This window comes from Arachis duranensis, chromosome 7 (assembly GCF_000817695.3).
Source record: "Arachis duranensis cultivar V14167 chromosome 7, aradu.V14167.gnm2.J7QH, whole genome shotgun sequence".
Lineage (NCBI taxonomy): Eukaryota > Viridiplantae > Streptophyta > Magnoliopsida > Fabales > Fabaceae > Arachis > Arachis duranensis.
Genome location: NC_029778.3, coordinates 77,249,516 through 77,268,428, shown reverse-complemented (window position 1 = coordinate 77,268,428; position 18,913 = coordinate 77,249,516). Strand labels below are relative to the sequence as shown.

The 18,913-nt window shown below is 35.4% G+C and overlaps 1 protein-coding gene across 3 annotated transcripts; it reads right to left on the bottom strand.

Annotated features, from left to right (window-relative positions):
- Window positions 1-8,119: 8,119 nt before the first annotated feature.
- On the bottom strand, window positions 8,120-18,592 carry LOC110274196 (glutamate receptor 2.8-like). 3 transcript variants are annotated; one of them, XM_021128205.2, is made up of 5 exons: window positions 18,370-18,592; window positions 16,232-17,469; window positions 15,399-15,708; window positions 8,839-9,242; window positions 8,120-8,589 (listed from the first exon to the last, which is right to left on the bottom strand). In XM_021128205.2, exons 1-5 carry the CDS (start codon window positions 18,575-18,577, stop codon window positions 8,221-8,223), a joined length of 2,529 nt encoding a protein of 842 aa, XP_020983864.2. In that variant the 5' UTR covers window positions 18,578-18,592; the 3' UTR covers window positions 8,120-8,220. The 3 variants fall into 3 exon arrangements, 2 of the variants coding, with proteins under 2 accessions (XP_020983864.2, XP_052107726.1); XM_052251766.1 differs by having other exon boundaries at window positions 8,839-9,104; XR_008001249.1 differs by having other exon boundaries at window positions 8,488-8,589; window positions 8,756-9,242.
- Between the last annotated feature and the right edge of the window lie 321 nt (window positions 18,593-18,913).

Here is an 18,913-nt window from a genome sequence, read left to right as displayed (position 1 = left end):
AGAGAATTGATAACAATCAACACTAGTTAACTCAGAAAATAATTAACTTAGACAACATTAAACTCAGAAAATTAACAATCATCCAAAATACCATCAACTCAAAACAAATCCTAAATTACACCCTACCTGACCTAATATTATTTAATTTCTAATTATACTAAATTAATATAACAAACCAAACCCTAATCACACTTCGTTAAAATTTTTTAATCAATAATTTAGCAAAATACCTAACAAAATTCTAAACAAAAAAATGAAAAAACACAAAACTATAAGAAAATTATCTCTGATGGTAACTGCAGAATGGTGGGAAGTGTGGTTGTGACAGGATGCAGCAGTGAAACCTACAGTGCTGGAGTTACAGTTTAGTAATATAACAAACAACCAAAAAGAAATGGGACAACAACATTACCTTGGCATAGTGGACCTCAGCCGCGGTAATAGCGACAAGGCAACGACCTTCAATCGACGGCAATAAACACCAATAGCGGCGGTACAACGGAGGCTTTCCACAAAGACTCAAGCAGCAGTGATGATGACAATCTATGACGCAATGTGACTTACTGGTGGTGACAGCAAGTCCAAGTGGTGGTGGCGCACCCTTTTTCAATGGACCAGAGGGAGAGAGATGAGAGAGAAGAGAAGAGAGAGAGAGAGAGAGAGAGTTTGCAGAAGTGAAGGAGAAGGGTTTTACGTTTGAATTTTATCCCAAATTTACCGTTGGATTTACCAGCGAAAAAATCCTTCAGTAAGTCACTAGTCATTGCCTAAACGACGCATTTCACTAAATTCTTTTATTGTCGGAATTTTCCATCGGAAAATCCCATGGTAAATTTGGCACTACTAAAATTAGTTTTTGTGCCTCTTTTTATCGTCGAATTTAATGGTAGAATTTTAAATTCGACTGTAACTTATTCGAGGGATAAATTTTCACTTGTAACTATCAGAAGTGTGTTGATGATCATTTCCTCTTTGTTTAAACCAGGACAGAGAAATTTACTACCATCCTTGTGTGTGTTAATGATCTAGTTTTGGCGATGATGACATTGTTGAAATTGATACAATTGAAGGGATCTTAGATGCTAAATTCAAAATCAAGGATCTTGGTGATTTGAAATATTTCATAGGGATGGAAGCACACCACCAATATGCTTAAGGACTTTGGGTATCTTGCATGTAAACCTCTCTCAACTCCAATGGACTACACAAGAATCCATAAGCTATCAAAGGAATATGGTACTCCTTTACTAGATTGTACAATTTATATGCAGCTTGTAGGGAGGCTGCTTTATCTCACAAATACTAGATCTGGTATTTCTTATGTAGTGGCCAAATTAAGTCAATTTCTAGACTCTACTACCACTGCTCACTTAGATATTGCTTTTTTGGTCCTAAAATATCTTAAAAAAACATCACAAGGTTTATTCTTTCTAGACTCATTCATCTCATGCTTGTCAGCAGTAAAAACTAGTTAGCAGATTTTTTCATCAAATTTTTGCCCCTGGTTCCCTTTTCTGCCAATATTACCAAGCTTGAATTGTGAGATTTATACAATCCTAACTTGCGGGAGGGTGTGACGTGAGTCTTATACACTTGAATATAGAATTGTTTATTTAATTAGTTTAGGTGTCAAATTAGTTAACTATTCTTCAATGAGTTAGTAGTTTGTTACAGTTTTAGTGCAATCAGTTATTTAACACGGGAAATATAGCTATGTGTGGCTGAGATATAAGGAACACTTGTATAGTTAGCTAGGTTTTCTCATTTTCTCTTTTCACTCAAATAAGAAGCGCCATTTTCTTCTCTCGACTTTCTTTAATTCAATTGAACATTCTCTCTGCCAAATTCCTCTGTAGCTTGTAGATTGCTCATATCAGGAATTTGTACACGTTATCATGTGAAATAAAGCTAGAATTAAGCCCAATAAATTTAGATTAGTTAAATAATTTGTTCATTTGTTTTCTTAAATAAATATAGAATCCTACCTTAACTTGTTCTTGTAGTAACTTATTAGCAAGCAATAAATCCTTAAACAAGGTTAAGCTCTATGAGATCATTAGCCTGCTGGGTTAGAAGATACCATAAGAAAAAAAACTAGAATGAAGTATAGTATTCTTTAACAAAAAGGATCCTGTATTGGAATGAGAAAAAAATGTGAAGAAAGAAGAAGAAACAACAATTATTTTATAGGCCACATGCTTGAATTATGTAATTGTATGTTGATTAAAAAAATTAAATCAATTTGCACCACTTCATAGGGACTAGAATCTTCATGAAACATGGTTAAAAAATTGATGAAGCAAAATTTTAGTTGAATACAACAATCATTAATTTGCTGAAAGCTAATCATTTTGGGAGCTTGAAGAATTTTCAACATATTCATAGTTGTGCTGAAAATTATAGAGTTCCAACTAATAAAAGTCAAATAAATAAGATGTTAAAGTTACTTATTTGAATAGTCAATGTTAAAAGTAAAGTTGGTCAAGTATGTGTATTCACTGCCAATTGAAAAGTTGAAAGAGTCATGAATTATTAGCATCAAGCTTTGCCTATATAAAGGCCATATGTACATATGTTTGTATGTGTGTTTTCTTGAAAAAAAATGAGCATGATTTCTCAAAATTAGAAATATTCCTCTGTTCTTTTATTTTATTGTGAGTGTTGGTGAGTTTCAAAGATTAAAAATATGATAGTGTCATTTATGTGAGTGAGTGATCTAGAGGCAAATCAATTGTGGATATTGTATTTATATTTAGTATCAAAGCTGGTTAATCTAGTGTCAAGTATTTGAGAGTTTGTGAGATGTGGGAGAATTCTCACATAGTTGTTTGTTCATGGAGTCAGTATGACAAAGACTTTCCATGTTATGTGGTTTGGTATCAAATTAGATGGAAACTCAATTATAGTTATTGGGAGACTTTGATATGTACCCATTTGAAGGCTTAGGACCTGTGAAATTTTATTGAACCGGGTTCACAAGAAGGATCTAATGTTGCCAACAGAGGAGAGATCAATCATTGCTATCTCAAATTCATCAAGTTGTTAATTATAGAGTGTTTGACAAAATAACAAATGGCAAAAATACAAAAGAAGCTTGGAACACGTTGAAGTTATCGTACAAAATTGTAGATAAAGTCTAGAAAGCAAAGTTACAGTCTTTGCGAAGAGAATATCAAAGGTATGAGATGTGTAGTTCAGAAATTGTTGAGCAATGTTTTACTCGTGTTATAGATCTTGTCAATAAGATGAGAGTCTATGGAAAAGGTATGTCCGACAGTAAAGTGATAGAGAAAATTCTTCGCACCATGCCAATTAAGTATGACCATGAGATAACTACAATACTAGAGTCCCACGATATAGATACCATGACGATTGCAAAGTTGCAAGGAATCATGGAAATCCAAATCAGATAATATTGGAGAAGTACGAAAAATTAACCGAAAAAGTCTTGAAAAGTCGAGTGAATTTAAATAATGTTACAGAATTAAGCCGTACACAAGAAGGACGCAAGATCATGGTATTAATTTTTAAAGTAGCGGAGAAAAAGTTTTAGAGGAAGAAGTCGCAAAAATTACAACCGTAAAAGTTATAATAATTTTGCACAGCCTAATCAAGTAAGAGATGGAACAAATTTTAGGTCTGTCAACCGAGGAAGAGGTTGAGAAAATTTTTATCCAGAACAAACCAATTTCAACTGTTTTTATTGTGGAAAATATGGACACAAAATAACATATTGCAAATTCAAAATGATAAATAACAATTAAGCATGTTACAGAAAATCAACATCAAAATACTGAATCTAGATACTCAAATTTTATTTTTTACAAGTAATTCATGTGTTGAAGATGAAAATATATGGTACTTAAATAATGCTTGTAGAAATCATATGTTTGGTATAAAAGAATTATTTTCTTCATGAGATGATTTAGTTAAACTATTATTGAAGTTAGTAATAGTACATAAATTCCTATTTAATAAAAAGAGCAATACCAATTAGATTGAAGGATGGTCTTCTGAGTTATATTTCTGATGTTTTTTATGCTCCTGAACTTGATTATAATTTATTGAGTATGAAAAAGTTAAGTGAGAGGGGATATAAGATGATAACTTATCGTGGACATTGCATTGTATTTGACAACAACAGAAGGTTTATAGATAAAGCAAAGATGACTTTAAACAGACTGTTTTTATTGAAAATTCATCATGTTAATCCCTCTTGCATGAGTTCTGTAATACTTGATGATGACTGGCTATGGCATATGCGATTTGCACATTTTTATTTTTCTAGCATAAACTACTTGTTAAGAAAATGACTTGTTTCTGATCTATCACGAGTTCATATTCCTAATTATGTTTGTGAAATTTGTCAACTAGAAAAGAAGTACAAAGATTCATTCCCTGCAGGAAAGTCATGGAGAGCTAGAAAATTGCTTGAAATTATGCATTCATATATTTGTTTTATTGAAGTTCTAAACAATGGTGGTAACAGGTACTTGATCACTTTTGTTGATGTTTTAGTATATATACATGGTATACTTTCTAAAGTAGAAATTAGAAGCATATGATACCTTCAAGGCATTCAAACCATTTGTCAAAAAACAAAGTGACTATAAAATCAAAATCCTTAACACAGACATAAGAACATAATATATTGTATGTTCAGATTACTTTAAGCAATATAGAATTTAACACCAACTAATAACTATATATACTTTTCAACAAATGGAGTTGCTGAAAGAAAGAATAGAACCATCATGGATATGGTTTGATGTAGTTAAAGTCAAAATAAATGCCTAAAGATTTGGACAGAAGCAATCGTGATAGCAGTACATATTTTAAACAGGTCCCAACGAAGAATGTTCGTGATAAAATTTCTAAAGAAGCTTGAAGTGAAAAGAGGTCTTCCATTAATTATTTCAGAGTCTTTGGGTATATTGCTTATGCCCATATTCCATATTAATTAAGGAAGAAGTTAGATGACAAAGACGAGAAGTGTATCTTTATCGGCTATATCACAAAGTAAAAGCATACAAACTGTATAATCCAGAATCAACAAAGGTGATCATCAGTAGAGACATGATATTTGACGAAAATAACATGTGAGACTCAAATACAAAGACAAAAAAACAATCGATTTTAATTCCAAATACGCGTAATGAAGAAGAAGAAGAAGAAAGACAACTAGACACAATCAAACAACCAGAATCATCTAAAAGACCTCAAAGAGAGCGGCTCCACTAGATTAGTAAAACTATAAAGTTGGCAATGACAGCGATTCATCCGATGAAGAAATCATAAATTTTGCTCTATTTTTAGATTATGAGCCATTGAATTTTGAAGAAACTTTTAGAGACAACAATTGAAAGAAAGCAATGGATGAGGATCAGAGATTCATGCCATTAAGAAAAATGACACATGGAAACTGACAGATTTTCTTACATATAAGAAGTTGATTGGAGTAAAGTGGGTTTACAAAACTAACTATATACCTAATGGTTAAGCTGATTGTTTCAAGGCAAGATTAGTCGTTAAGGGATACAAACAAAAGCCAGATATCGGTTACTTTGAAGTATTTGCTCTTGTTGCTAGATTAGACATTATTCGTTTGATTATTTCACTCTCAGCTCAATATAATAAAAAATACATCAAATGATGTTAAGTCTATATTTCTAAATATCACTTTAGAAGAAGAAGTGTATGTTGAGCAACTTGCAAAATATGAAGTTCCAGGGGAAGAAGATAAAGTTTACGGGTTGAAGAAAGCTTTGTACGAATTAAAACAAGCACAAAGAGCGTGGTACAAGAAGATTGATTCTTATTTCATTCAGATTGGTTTTAGAAGATGTCCATTTGAGCATACTCTTTATATCAAGTATGTTGAATCTGAAAATATCTTGATCGTGTACTTTTATGTTGATAATTTGATCTTTACTAGCAATAATTTGAAGATAATTGTTGAATTGCATAATTCAAGAAAGCTATGATAAAAGTACTTTGAAATGACGGATATGAGTTTGATGTCTTACTTTCTTGACATTGAAGTCATTTAGAAAGATGATAGAATCTTCATTTCACAGAAAGAAATATGCAAATGATATTTTGAAGAAATTTCAGATGGATAATTCGAAACCAATTCCTACTCCGATTGAAGAGAAGTTCAAGTTGCTAAAAGAAGATAAAAGAAGAGAAGTAAATGCTACTATTTACAAAAGTTTGATTGGAAGTCTAAGATACTTAATTGCAACCAGACTAGATGTTGTATTTGGAGTTGGATTGCTTAGCAGATTTATGGAAGAACTTTATTCCAACCACTTGCACGTAGCAAAAAGAATTTTTCAATATATTAAAGGTACTTTAAATGATAATATATTTTTTTTGAAAGTAAAGAGCTCAACACAGTACAGTGGAGCAGTCAAATAGAAACAACAAAAGAACCAATTACAAAAAGCACAGTACCATTAAAAGAAGCCCCGTTGTCATTTTCGGCATTGCCATCAACAACTAAAGGGGTCCACACCTCTCCACCGTTGTGGCTCAACACAGTCATGTGGGTGATTTCTTCAACACCTTTGCTTTTATTTTGAAATATCCTTCTATTCCTCTCCAACCATATTCCAAATCACTGCACAGAAGAATCTCAACCGTTGCTCTCTATCCTCTCTCCTCCTTGACCCCTCCGTCCAACACAGAAAATGTTCCCTCATTGTCCCTGAGATGGACCATTGTTGGTCAATCACCGATAACCAAGCACTCCACACCCTTTCCATTTATTATGAAAATACTAATGAAGTGAATCTTGTTAGTTACACTAATAATGATTGGGCCAGAGATATAGAAACAAGAAAAAGTATTTCAGGATTTTCATTTTATGTTGGCTCAGGAACAATTTCATGGTCATTGAAAAAACAAGTAGTAGTAGCATTTTCTACAGTAGAAGCAGAATATTAGCTGTAGCTAGTTGTGCAACACAAGCAGTTTAGTTAAGAAGAATTCTTGAAGAATTGAATGAGAAACAAAATACTCCAACAACGATATTTTGTGATAACAAACCAGCTATAACACTTTGCAAAAATATAGTATTTCATAGAAGGTCCAAGTATATTGATATTCTATTTCACAAAATTAGAGAGTTGATGAATAAGAAAAAAGTTGTGATCGAGTTCTATCCTATAGGAGAGCAAATTGCTGATATATTTACAAAGTCATTGAAGACTAAACTATTTTACAAGTTAAAAAAAATGCTTGAAATGATTAATTTTGCAAATTTGATTTAAGAAAAACAATGTTGATTAAAAAAAATTAAATTAACTTGCACCATCTCATATGAACTAGAATTTTCATAAAACATGGTTAAAGAATTGATGAAATAAATTTTTAGTTGAATACAACTATCATCAAAGCTAATCATTTTGGAAGTTTGAAAAATTTTTAAGATATTTATAGTTATACTAAAAATTATAGAGTGTCAACTAATAAAAGTCAAATAAATAAGATGTTTAAGTTATTTATTTGAATAGTCAAAGTTAAAAGTAAAATTAGCTAAGTATGTGTATTCACCGCTAATTAAAAGGTTGGAAGAGTCATGAATTTATTAGCATCAACCTTTGTCTATATAAAGGCCATATATACGTATGATTATGTGTGTTTTTATTAAAAAAATCAACATAGTTTTTCAAAATTAAAAATGTTTCTCTGTTTTTTTTTATTTTATTGTAAGTGTTGGTGAGTTTGAAATATCGAAAAGAAAAAGTCTAGGGGGCAGCAACTTCGTTAAATTCTGGCCAGCATGTAACCAATAAAAAAAATGAGTCATTGGATGAAATTTCAAACCAATTTCACACCATTAAAATCATTATTAATGGTTATTTGATAGTTACAAATCACAAAAGTTGTTGACCTCCTAACACTCTTCTATTGAAAATATGATAGTGTTATTCATGTGAATGAGTGGTTCTGAGACAAATTAATTATGGGGGTTGTATTTACATTGTACATGTACATACATAACTGCAGTTACTAGTTAGTTAGTTAGTTAGATGATACTTGGAGCAAAATAGAAGTTGAAACACATGCTTATTATAAACAGGCACCTATTGTATTAAGTATTAACCATGATTGATATTATCAACTCCATAATTTTGAAACAGAAATACAACAGATGATGGAAACGTAAAGACTAAGGTCTATTTCATTATCTGTACAATCTCCTAAATCAAATCATCAAGCTTGAGGAAGTTGCATAACATGTGAATCTGAATGTGGAGAGTTCACAGGACTTTCTGCAACATGACTATCTTTTCTTGAGAGTCGTCTCTTGGCTTGTCCCAATTGTTCAATCACCGCGGAGGTTAACCAATTGGTGCCGGTGACATAAATCAAGAGGGAAATTGTTGATGTACCTGCTGTCAAAGTGAACAAGGCCCAGAAGCTGTTTGGGCTAAGACTGGCAGTTTCGGTGTCCGGTTCAGACTCTTCACATTTCTCTGATGCAAGCATTCTGTTCTCCAGTTCCCTCTGTTTTCCGGATTCAAATAAATCCAACAGTGCTTTGTTCACAAGTGGAAGGTATGGAGATCCTTGCGGAAAAGCCTGCAAACATCCAACACAACACAGATCACCACAAACTTCAAATTTTTAGTATTAAAATTTGAGCAATGCTAGGGACCAGCAACTTTGGTATTTTGTAACCATCAATTGGCCATCAATAATATTTTTAGTGGTGTGAGATTACATCTAATAGTGAGAAATCACTCACTTTTCTTTTAATGGTTAAGTGCTGGCCAAAAAACACAAAAGTTGCTGGCCCCTAGACTTAATTTGAAGTGGAGAAGGTCATACGAAACCGAATCCTCCGATTTTATACATGGGCCCGGCTTGAATAAACTCTTTACAGTACTTTGCAAGGAAAATCTTGGCCCCAGGAGCTTCAATAAAGACAGCTGCTATTTCTTTTCTTCTGAGAGCTTCAGCGAACTCTTCATGTGATCTAAATTGCCTTATGTTTGCAGGGTTAAAGTGTAGAACATCATGAAGATAATTTTTCAAGAAAGATCCAGTACTGTATCCAACCATGGCATTGTTATTTCTTAACTGATCAACATCACCTATTGTTGGTTCAAGTCTTTCAACTGTTAGCATGCTGGTTAAGTTGGCTGTGTATGTCTGCATTATAATGAGGGCCACAAATAACCACACCACCATAGCCACCCTTGATAAATTGTTGTGTAATTTATCTCCTATGTCTATGTTCAGTCACAGGCAAACAAGTTACAAGTTAATTCATCACTTGACTAATTATTGAAAGATATCTATTTGATTCTTTATTTTCTGTAAGTTCAATATCTTATTTGATGCTATACACAGCTGCATTTGTTTTTGAGAATAGCATAGGACAAGACACTGAGAACAAAACATAAGGGATAGAGATACAAAATTTTATGCTCTTATATTCTATTTTTTTTTTGGTGTCTAAACAAGGAAAGAAACAAAGCAAAAACTATCCTAAATCCGAGCGGATGATTCGTTGGAGATCAACACAAGGCTCAGACCAAATAACATGATTAGAGTTATTCTTGGCACCATATTTAGCCATCCAATCCGCAGCTCTATTTGCTTCTCGGGACACCCATTCAACGTGAACAAGCCAAGGACGAGATAAAAGCTCCTGAATCTTGTGAACCAAATCTGTTACTTCAGATGAATACCCACTTGTAAGCTCATGCATGATGGGCAGAATGTCAAGGCAATCCGTTGCACATATAATATCCCTCAAACCGCAATCCCAAGCTAAAACCAGCCCCCTCCAAGCAGCAAATAATTCACATCTGATTATAGACCAAGGGGGAATGCTTCCAGAGCAGCCCGAGATCCAATCTCCCTTAGAATCTCTAATAATACACCCAAATCCCGCTAAATTTGAATCCATATACAAGCTTGCATCACAATTAACTTTAAAACTATTACCTACCGGTGGTTCCCAACACAGGCAATTTCGGAGAGACCTAAAGGCATTGTTTCGATTCCTGTAAACCTATAAGTCATTGGCAGTAATTCTGGCCAAGGCAACAACCTTGTGGTCTGTCCAAGGGTTGTCAGTATTGAATATGTCATTGCACCTATGTCTCCATACCCACCAAAGCCCTGCACCAAAGGACGCCTCATTGTTAGCCAAGGCCTTCCGAAACCACTCTTCAAGAGCAGTACCAGTCGTCGAGTCCAGGATACTAGGATCCAACATATACCAAATTGCCTTTGATCGTTCACAGTCTCTAAGGCAATGCTCCATAGTCTCCTGCGCCTTGTTACATCTCTTACACATATCTGAAGAAGCTAAATGCCGCTTGAATCGAAAGGTCTCAGTTGGTAGAGCATCATGTAAGCCAAGCCACATAGTAAATTTGAACTTCTCTGGAATGTTTGTGTTCCACAACCAGTTCCAATTACTATTGGCATTCCAATTTAATGCTTTCTTTAATAACCATCTGTAACCCTCCCTTGCACTATACTTTTTTGATGCTGCAGGCCACCACTCCCACTGTGGCTCCAACTCAGTCGAACTAGGATATCTCAGACCACAAATAAACTGCTTAATCTCATGCGGAATAGGCGTGGTAAGACTATCAACCTCCCAAGACACCCCTTTCCACAAGTCAGCCACCATGAAATCTGATTCAGAAATATGTACATAAGGAACAAGGTTGCAAAGTTTACCAAAAGGAGTCCACTCATCATACCAAACTGATTTGTGGACATCTCCAATATTCCAATGAAGCCCTTCCTTGAGATGCTCATAGGCACTAACAATGTTCTTCCAGGTAGCCGATGAAGAATTTCTACTGTTTCCGTTCATACCAGATTGATTCCTGAGATATTTATGCTTCAAAACCTGCACCCATAACTTCTCACTATTGTTTAGACAATCCCATACCAACTTTCCCAAAAGCGCCATGTTAGCACAGGAAGTATCCCTAATACCCAATCCTCCTGCCTTTTTAGGAGTTATGGCGACCTCCCACATGACCAGAGGCAGCCCTTTTCCAGTCGCTTGGCCTTTCCACAAGAACTGTCTCATTAAGGAATCAATTTTATTACATGCATACTTCGGGAGAAGAGAAATTTGCATTTCATAAACTGGGATAGAGGCCATAACCAATTTAACAAGACAAAGCCTCCCTGCCTTATTTAGTAGGCGTCCTTTCCAACTGGAGAGCTTTCTCGAAATTTTTTCAATAACCTCCTGAGCCGTCTTCCTGGAAGCTCTGGCATGACCGATGTTAATTCCCAGATATTTACCCAAATCATTGCAGAAACGGATGTTAGAGACCCCTGAGAGAACCTCTTTTCTCCTCTCTGACACCCTCTTGGAACACTGGGCCTTTGACTTATGAAGATTTACCTTTAAACCTGACGCTCTAGAAAACAAGTCCAAACAATGCATGACCTCTATTACTTGAGCTTTTGATGCCTTACAGAAAAGCAAAAGATCATCTGCAAACATCAAATGAGAGAGTCGTGGTCCGTTCCTAGAAACCGCAACTGGGTTCCACAAACCTTGGGAAACTCTATGAGAGATAAAGCAAGCAAGCATTTCCATACAGAGTACAAATAGATAAGGAGACATAGGATCTCCTTGCCTCAACCCTCTCTTTGGATTGAAATTTTGGAGCCTGTTCCCATTCCACAAAACTGCCAATGAAGAGGAAGTCACACAATTCAATATAAGATTAATGGTAGCCTTTGGAAACCCAAACCGGACCAAAGTAGCTTCCAAAAAACGCCAGTCTACCCTGTCATAAGCTTTTTCCAAATCAATCTTGAATGCCATGGTCCCTTTTTGAGACTTGGTGTTCCTCATGAAGTGCATAATCTCCTGAGCAATGATAATATTCTCTGTGGTTCCTCTTCCTGGAATGAACCCTCCTTGCAAAGGACCAATGATCTCCGACAGGAAAGGTCTGAACCTGTTAACTAGAACCTTTGTGACAATTTTATAAATTACATTACATAAGCTAATAGGCCGAAACTCCCGTAAGGAAGAGGGAACTTCCACTTTAGGAATTAGAACAATTAGAGTATCGAAAATAGCCGCATTCATTGGCTCACCCTCAAAAGCTCGCTTGACCAGTCCACACACATCGTTGCTAAGAGAGTCCCAGAACTCTTTGTAGAAAATTGCTTGAAATCCATCTGGCCCTGGGGCTTTAAATGAACTCATGGTCATCACAGCTTTTTTAACCTCTTCAGACTTCACTAGTTCCACTAGCTTTTGACAAGCCTTGGTACTAAGAGACGGGCAAGGAAAAGGCCCCATGGCGTCCAGGTCAATATCCTCCCTTGTAGAAAAGAGCTTTTGAAAGAAAGAATTTGCCGCCATTTCTAGAGTCGTAGTCTCCGTGGCCCAAGACCCATCCTCCAAAAATAACCCATGAATTTTGTTCCTCTTTCTCCTGATAACTGTCTGCAGATGAAAAAATTTTGTATTTCTGTCTCCACATCTCACCCATTGTTCTCTAGATTTTTGATACCACAACAGCTCTTCTTGAAGAAGGACAGCATTCAGTTCCTGATGCAAAACTTGCTCTTTGATCCTAAGCTGTTGATCCTCCCGACTCTCTAGAGTAATCTGGACGTCATTCAAAAGCCTCTCCAACTCCCTTTTCTTAACAAAAATATTACCAAAAACCTTTTTATTGAAGCTAGTTGCCTCTTTTTGAACCTCCAACAAACATTTGACTACATCCGGAGCTCCTCTATTCCAAGCTGTATCAACAACATTCCTAAAAAGAGGATGAGTCATCCACGCAGCCTGGAATCTGAACGGACGATGGCCCTTGGTAGCCCTCTTTGCCATCTTGCACCTAGTGAATAATGGGCAATGATCAGAGTGAAGGCGCGCCAGCACCTCAGTATAAGCCTCCGGAAACATTAGTCGCCAGTCCTGGTTGATGACTGCTCTATCAAGCTTCTTAGCCACCTGCACCCCACCTTTCACCTTCCTGTACCAAGTGAATCTTCTCCCAATAGCCCCCATATCAAACAGCCCACAATCCTCTAATATTTCCGCAAATTGTTCTGCTCTGGCAAGTCTAAACTGCCCCCCTCTAACTTCACTCTGCCACAGAACATCATTAAAGTCCCCTAACACAATCCAAGGTCCGTGGATCATATTAGCAATCCTTGTCAAGTCACCCCACAGTTCTTTACGTCGATGTATATGCGGATTAGCATACACCGCACTGCAGTAACTAGATGTATTGCCCATAGTGATTTCAAAACTGATACATTGATCAACTACATCCAATACTCTCACAGAAATATTTGAATTTGAACATAAAACCCAGATACCCCCACTATGACCATTAGCCTCAACAATACCAACACCCTGGTAACCTAGATTATTCCAAAAAGATTTCATCCTCTCGAAAGCAATATGGGTTTCAAACAGAATGAAAAAAGTAGGGTGAAATTTATTCACTAACTCCTTACTATGAACCCGGGCCAATTTATTAGAGGCACCTCTAATATTCCAAAATAGAAAGCTTAAATCTAAATAATCCATAAAACAATTTGTATTGTAAAATGACCAACCTCAGCTGAAGTCCCTAACGAGATGATGAAGATCCACCATTATATCCCCCTGAGACTTGCTTGTCCTTGTCCAGTTGTTGCCCAGTTTGTTTGTGTCCCTCCACTAACAACCCTTCCAATTCACCGAGTTGCTGCTTGCTAGTGTCGCCAAGGCAGTCCGGAGTCGACGGCGAATTCTGCAAAGAAGAAGAGCGCAACCTCTTGTGTCCGTTTTTGATAATGGCAGTGAAAGTCGGCACCGCAATGGAGATAGCTTTGCCCTTCACCCCTTGCTGTTTGGAAGATGCCATGCGTGCCTTAGATCCGCTAACCGACCCGGTCTTCACCCCTGATTCGACTCCTCTCATACGTAGCCCAAAGTCACGGTTCTGGTCAAATTTATGATTTGAGCGCACCGGCACTTTGTCCTTAGAGGTTTGTTGGGCTTTATTTGATTGGCTCAATTTTCCTCTCCTTTTACCACTGACTTTGGTCCAGCCAGCCTCATTTTCCAAATGCTGGGACCCCACTTCCTTCCTATGCAACGTATCATCTAATTCCTCCCCAATTTCTGCAACTATCACTGACTCTTTGGGATTGCATCCAAATTCAAAAATTTTCTCTTTTGAGGCTTCCTGTGGTTGCACCACTCGGGCCGCCGTCTCGGTCACTGATGTTTCCTTTCGATCCATCCTTTCTGACTCTATTGAGGTCATTCTGCAGTCAGTTGCTGGATGTCCGAAACAATTGCACTTGTCACAAATAAGGTGTAAGCATTCATACTCTACCTTATATTCAAACTCATCGACAATCACACTCCGGACCACCGGCAAACCAAGATTAATTTGCACGCAAGCCCGAGCAAATTTTCCCCTCTCTGCCAACTTAGTAGCCAGATCCACCTTGACTGGTCTCCCCACGGCAGAAGCAATTCTCATCATGGCTTTATCATGATAGTACCATATGCTCAAACCAGAGATTCGAATCCAAACCATAGTCTCCCCGAAGGTATCCTCACAAGGTTTAAAATCCGGTGTCCATGGCTTGACCGCAATATAGTGACCGAAGATCATCCATGGCCCCCCTAGTAAAACCTTCTCTCGATCGTCCATGCGATCAAATTTAACGAGGAAGTAACCAAAACCCACATCCAAGATTCAATTTGTGAAACATGGCCGTGTAACTAAGGTTTTTTCCAAGAATCTTAATCACAATTGCTTCCTTGTATGGTTCAGAAAGGATGTTCCTAGCCTCTTCGGAGAAGCAAACTCTTGGAGGCATAGGATCTCCTTGTTTTCCAGTGACCACTGCCATGGAATCCTCATCTAGAGCTTCAGCCCGGTTTATCCCTGTGGCTACCGTTTTTTTTTCTTATATTCTATTTGGTAATAAACTAGAACAAATTATAAAAATCTAATTTATTCTCATGTTTTTCATTCAAAAAATTTGAGACGAAAAATATAATAATAAAAAAATATAATTATGAAAAATTAACAAGAATAATAATAAAAATAATAAAAAATAAGTTGTGTCCCTTGTTAGTGTCTCCGTGTCCTTTCTATTAGGATGGACACAAAATACACTAATTCAGTGTCTCTAGACACATGGTCTCTATCCATGTCTCTTCTGTCAAACACAATTTTGTGTCTTTGTGTTCCTGTCTCAGTGTCCTGTCTCTGTAAACAAACGCAGCCTTAAAGACTAAACTAATGTTACGAATACAAACATGTTTTTTTACTTTTACTAAATTTTTGAGGGACTAAACTGATATTGCATATATTTTGAGGTGACTAATTAAATAGCTAATTCTTGTAAAAGGTTCTGAATGTTACCATTTAAGTTTACGAGAGGGGTCATTGCCAACCAAGCAATGTTGCCATATTGTTTGAGTATGGAGCCCTTGAGTTCACAGAAATGATTTCTTTCTAGCATCCATAAAACAAAGACATTGTAGATAATCACTAACACTATTAGGATCCACATTGTCTTTGTGAAAGGCTTCACAAACAGCCAAGCTCTGTGTCCTGTTTTTGATTTCAAAGGGACTACCATCACCACTCCAGGATCAGTGTATGGCTGAGTGAATTCGGCATACTGGTACCGGTACGAGATTATTGTTACATCAATTACTGCATCAAAATTCTGCTTCATGCCATTTCAAATAGAAACAAGTAATTGTCATTAAGTAATGTTTTTAGAAAAAGTTTATATCAGACATAAACTACACTATTGGAGAGAGATAAGTTAATAGATTAAGTAAAAAAAAATCACAAAATAGGTCAAATGAATCTATTATATAATGGCATATCATGTTAAATGTCATGTGGCATGTTGACATGAAAGATTAATACTATGTGTTACAAAATAATTGGTTATTAACATGGCATTAAATGCCATTTGGTTGATAAATTATTTTGTGACATATGGCATTAACTGTTATGTTATGTTATATTATCATGCTACATAACACTTAATGTAACACATTATCATCTAATGAACGGAACGACTGTTAACAAAATTTTTCAGAGACTAATTTAATAAAAAGAATTATTGGAAAGACCAATTTGAATATTAACCATTAATTTGTGACATTATATGGGGAAATCTGCAACTTAAAAATATCATGCAAGAACGACATAAAAATATTGAATACCTAACTTATTACCTTCAAATAAATTTGTCTCACCAACTCATCATAAGTATCATTGAAAGCATAGAACTTGTATGGAACATGGTAGGGCATCAAGTCCATAGTTGCTTTGAAAAGATCAATAGTGAATCCCTGAAATTGATCATGAGTTATGTTTATAAATTGCTTCAATGTGGACAAAGCAGGGACCCCAACTCTTAATGGCTTCTCAATTGTTGGTAGGGCCCACCCTCTTGGAGTTTCCCAAGGTCTACCTGGCCACATAACCTGTCCTAGTTCCTTCATTGAAGAACTATAACTAACATCATGTTGACCAATATTGCTTGAAAATCCAAGTCCATTTGACCAAAAACCAATCTCCTTGTATCCCTTCCCAATCACATTGATGATTTGAAAAGTCTGTGTAGGATCTAAGGTATGATCATTGAATTGAATTCTTCCCTTTAGGCCAAGAAAATTACTATGCAAAATCTTGTTCATCAGGAATTTGCCACCTTCATTATTGTTGGTTTGACTCATGGCTAGAGCCAGAGTCCATGCAGCATCATAAGCATGTGCTGCAAAAGTTCCTGGCTCATTGTTGAGTTCTTGAGGGTAATCTAGGCTAAATTTTCGACGAAATTTCCGGTAGAAATCCTCATGTTTTTTCCCATTTTCTTGGAAATAGCTCTTGACTCCAATGATTCCTTGCATTGAGGATATAGTTGAAGCATTTAAGGAATGAACAAGGCTTGTAAAAGGGTCAGTAATGATCCAAACATAGTCCTTCCCAACCATATCCATTTTCGACGCAGTTTCGAAGAGGTTTATGGCCAAATTGAGGGACAAACTAACAACAACAAAGACTCTACAATGGCCATCTCTAAGATTCTCAAGATCTTTGGACAATGAAGAGGAAGGAAAAGGAGGAACACTCAAGAGATTACTTATTGTGATACCTGCTTCAGTGAGTGCTAAATAGATATTGGATAAAGATTCTGTGGATGAAGCATCTTTGTCTTCATAAATTATGTTGACACTGTACCAATCCCATGATTGAACAATAGCAGATACTGCTTTCATTTGTTTTAATGCATTAGGTGAAGTTTGAACCATGAAGGGCCATTTTGATGTTGCCCAATTTGGAGTTACATCTGCTAAGGATAGAAGAGGTGTCATGTTTTGGTTGCAAAGTTCAGCTATTAATGTTGTTTCTTCCCATGTTTGTGGACCTATAATTGCTTGCACTTGCTCTTTGTCAATAAGGTCCCTTGCTGCAAAACAAAATCAATTAGAATTGGATGATTATGAATGTTATTATTTATTTTTTGGTTGAAATAAATCCAAAGATAACTGTGGTTAGGACTTATTTTAAGCCTTTTTATCTCTACTTTTTGCTATGTCTGTTTGCATATTTGGCTCTAGACACAAATAATTTAATGAATGAATGAATGTATATTTCTATTTCTCCAAATCACAAGTATTCATGGCAAGACTAGTTTTCTTAACAAGTGAGATTGGCCAAAGTGGAAGGTACTCTTCCCTTAACTAAAGTGTATTTAGGATTAACAGGATTTTTTTTATTGACACATTTAATACTCCTTTTAGGACTTAATATCTATTGTATATAATGAAGATTAGCAAAATTCGGTGTATAATTTTCTTCTAAAATATTTTTATTTATATTTATGAGTTTAATTTTGATACACAAATACTATAAAACGTTTTATATAATCATCCAAACATATTCATTTTTTTAAATGCTATTTACACTATCAATCTAAACAGTAATTATTTTGACTTATGTAAGTGAATACACGTGTAAAATTTCTTTCACTTACAGCGTATACAAATTAAATTCTTATACTAATTTACTATCATACATACTTAATAAATAAAATAATGGACTAAGAGACACGTCCTAGTGTTTTTTATTTGAAATTAGTGTGATCCATCAAGTATATAGTATAAGAAAAATTTTAAGTATACCAAAGAATATCAGTGTTCTAATTATTTTAACCGTTGATTTCAATTAATATATATTATATATATATTTTTTATAATTCAGATCAACAGTTAAAACAACTGAAATACTGATATTTACGATCCACTTAAAACTCTTCCTATAGTATATACCCAAATATTAAAGAATCTGAGAGTTAAGAAATATGAACCTGCAAGAGCAGCTTTAAGGGGATCCCCATGAGAGTCCCTTATGTGAAGACCAAAGCTTTGATTGGTGTAATGATAGAAATCCTCCAATGCCATCTTAATAGCCACTATTTCCTCTTTTCCACTTCTATCATTATAGTCTGCAACAACTCCTACTATGCCCTTATTCACTTCGATTGCTGTTCCTAACACTATTTTAACCATACTCATAATAATAATAAGACAAACGAGAGGAACAAACTTATGCATACTTTCCATAATAGCAATATTATTATTACCCTCACTTGGTGCTTATTATCCATATATATTCCTTTTTATAGGAAAAGAATAGCTAACAAAATTAAACAATTTTAGAGTGAGCAATTTTCAGGTAAAGTTAGAGGGCATCTTATGGTATATGTTGTTGCATGTTAATTGGTACCTTCATGTTATTTTAGCTATAAAATTTTGTAGTGAGATTCACACAAATAATTTAAAATTTTTGAACTGGAATATTATATCATAATATCATATAAAATGTGCAAACTATAACATAATATTCCTCTT